Raw genomic sequence first — 1266 nt, forward strand, 5'->3', positions numbered from 1 at the left:
ACCCCCACACACATCACCACCCACACTCACCCCCTGCTCCACACCAAACTGCAGATCCTGTTTGTCCTTCTCTGAGACAGCGGGCAGATCCACAGCGGTGCCGGGCAGATTACATCCCTTCTTGCTGCCCAGTACACCTCCGTTCTCTATGTCACACATCACGAAATCTTCACCTGGGGGAGAGATACACACTGTCAGTACACACAGACAGACAGACAGACAGACACACACACACAGCGGTGCCGGGCAGATTACATCCCTTCTTGCTGCCCAGTACACCTCCGTTCTCTATGTCACACATCACGAAATCTTCACCTGGGGGAGAGATACACACTGTCAGTACACACAGACAGACAGACAGACAGACACACACACACAGCGGTGCCGGGCAGATTACATCCCTTCTTGCTGCCCAGTACACCTCCGTTCTCTATGTCACACATCACGAAATCTTCACCTGGAGGGAGAGATAGACAGACACACTGTCAGTACACACAGACGCACACACACACACACACAGCGGTGCCGGGCAGTACACACAGACAGACAGACACACACTGTCAATACACACACAAACACCTCCGTTCTCTATGTCACAGATCAGGAAATCTTCACCTGGGAGGGAGAGATAGACAGACACACTGTCAGTACACACAGACAGACACACTGTCAGTACACACAGACAGACACACTGTCAGTACACACAGACAGACACACTGTCAGTACACACAGACAGACACACAATGACACACACACAATGACACACATACATACACACAGCGGTACCGGGCAGGTTACATCCCATAATTAAGACATATATACAGAGACAGATAGACAGATACCGACCTTTCTCACCAACAATGACAGAGATAAGACACGTATTCAAAGACACACACACAGACAGACTGACAGACAGAGATAGATATCGACCTTTCTCGTGAACAATGACAGAGATAAGACATATATTCAAAGACACACAGACAGACAGACACAGACACAGACAGACAGAGATAAGACACATATTCAAAGACACACACACAGACAGACTGACAGACAGACCGACAGACAGACAGAGATAGACACCGACCTTTCTCGCGAACAATGACGGAGATGAGTCCGTCGTCGATGAAGATGCGACTGCCGGGCGTGACGACCTTGGTGATGTTCTTGTAGTCCACCCACAGCAAGTTCTTGTTACACTTGTCCTGGAAGCTGTCGTCTGTCGTGATCTTGATCTGCTCACCTGTCACTAGGGTGGCTTCTGCC

The 1266-nt window shown here is 49.8% G+C and overlaps 2 protein-coding genes across 2 annotated transcripts in view; both read right to left on the reverse strand.

Moving 5' to 3' along the window:
* The window catches only part of LOC101852960 (pyruvate kinase PKM), a gene marked incomplete in the record, with an annotated part of 10087 nt that extends 9894 nt beyond the window's left edge, over positions 1-193 (reverse strand). The window contains 1 exon segment of the mRNA XM_013088115.1: positions 31-193. Within this exon segment, the coding sequence (XP_012943569.1) occupies positions 31-159 (129 nt within the window).
* A 103-nt stretch (positions 194-296) lies between these two features.
* The window catches only part of LOC106010991 (pyruvate kinase PKM-like), a gene marked incomplete at its 5' end in the record, with an annotated part of 2263 nt that continues 1293 nt past the window's right edge, over positions 297-1266 (reverse strand). Inside the window, 2 exons of the mRNA XM_013088108.2 lie at positions 297-457; positions 1088-1261. Of these exons, the coding sequence (XP_012943562.1) occupies positions 312-457; positions 1088-1261 (320 nt within the window). The remainder of the gene's footprint in view (positions 458-1087; positions 1262-1266) is intronic.

Source organism: Aplysia californica, unplaced genomic scaffold (assembly GCF_000002075.1).
Source record: "Aplysia californica isolate F4 #8 unplaced genomic scaffold, AplCal3.0 scaffold00687, whole genome shotgun sequence".
NCBI classification, from domain to species: domain Eukaryota; kingdom Metazoa; phylum Mollusca; class Gastropoda; order Aplysiida; family Aplysiidae; genus Aplysia; species Aplysia californica.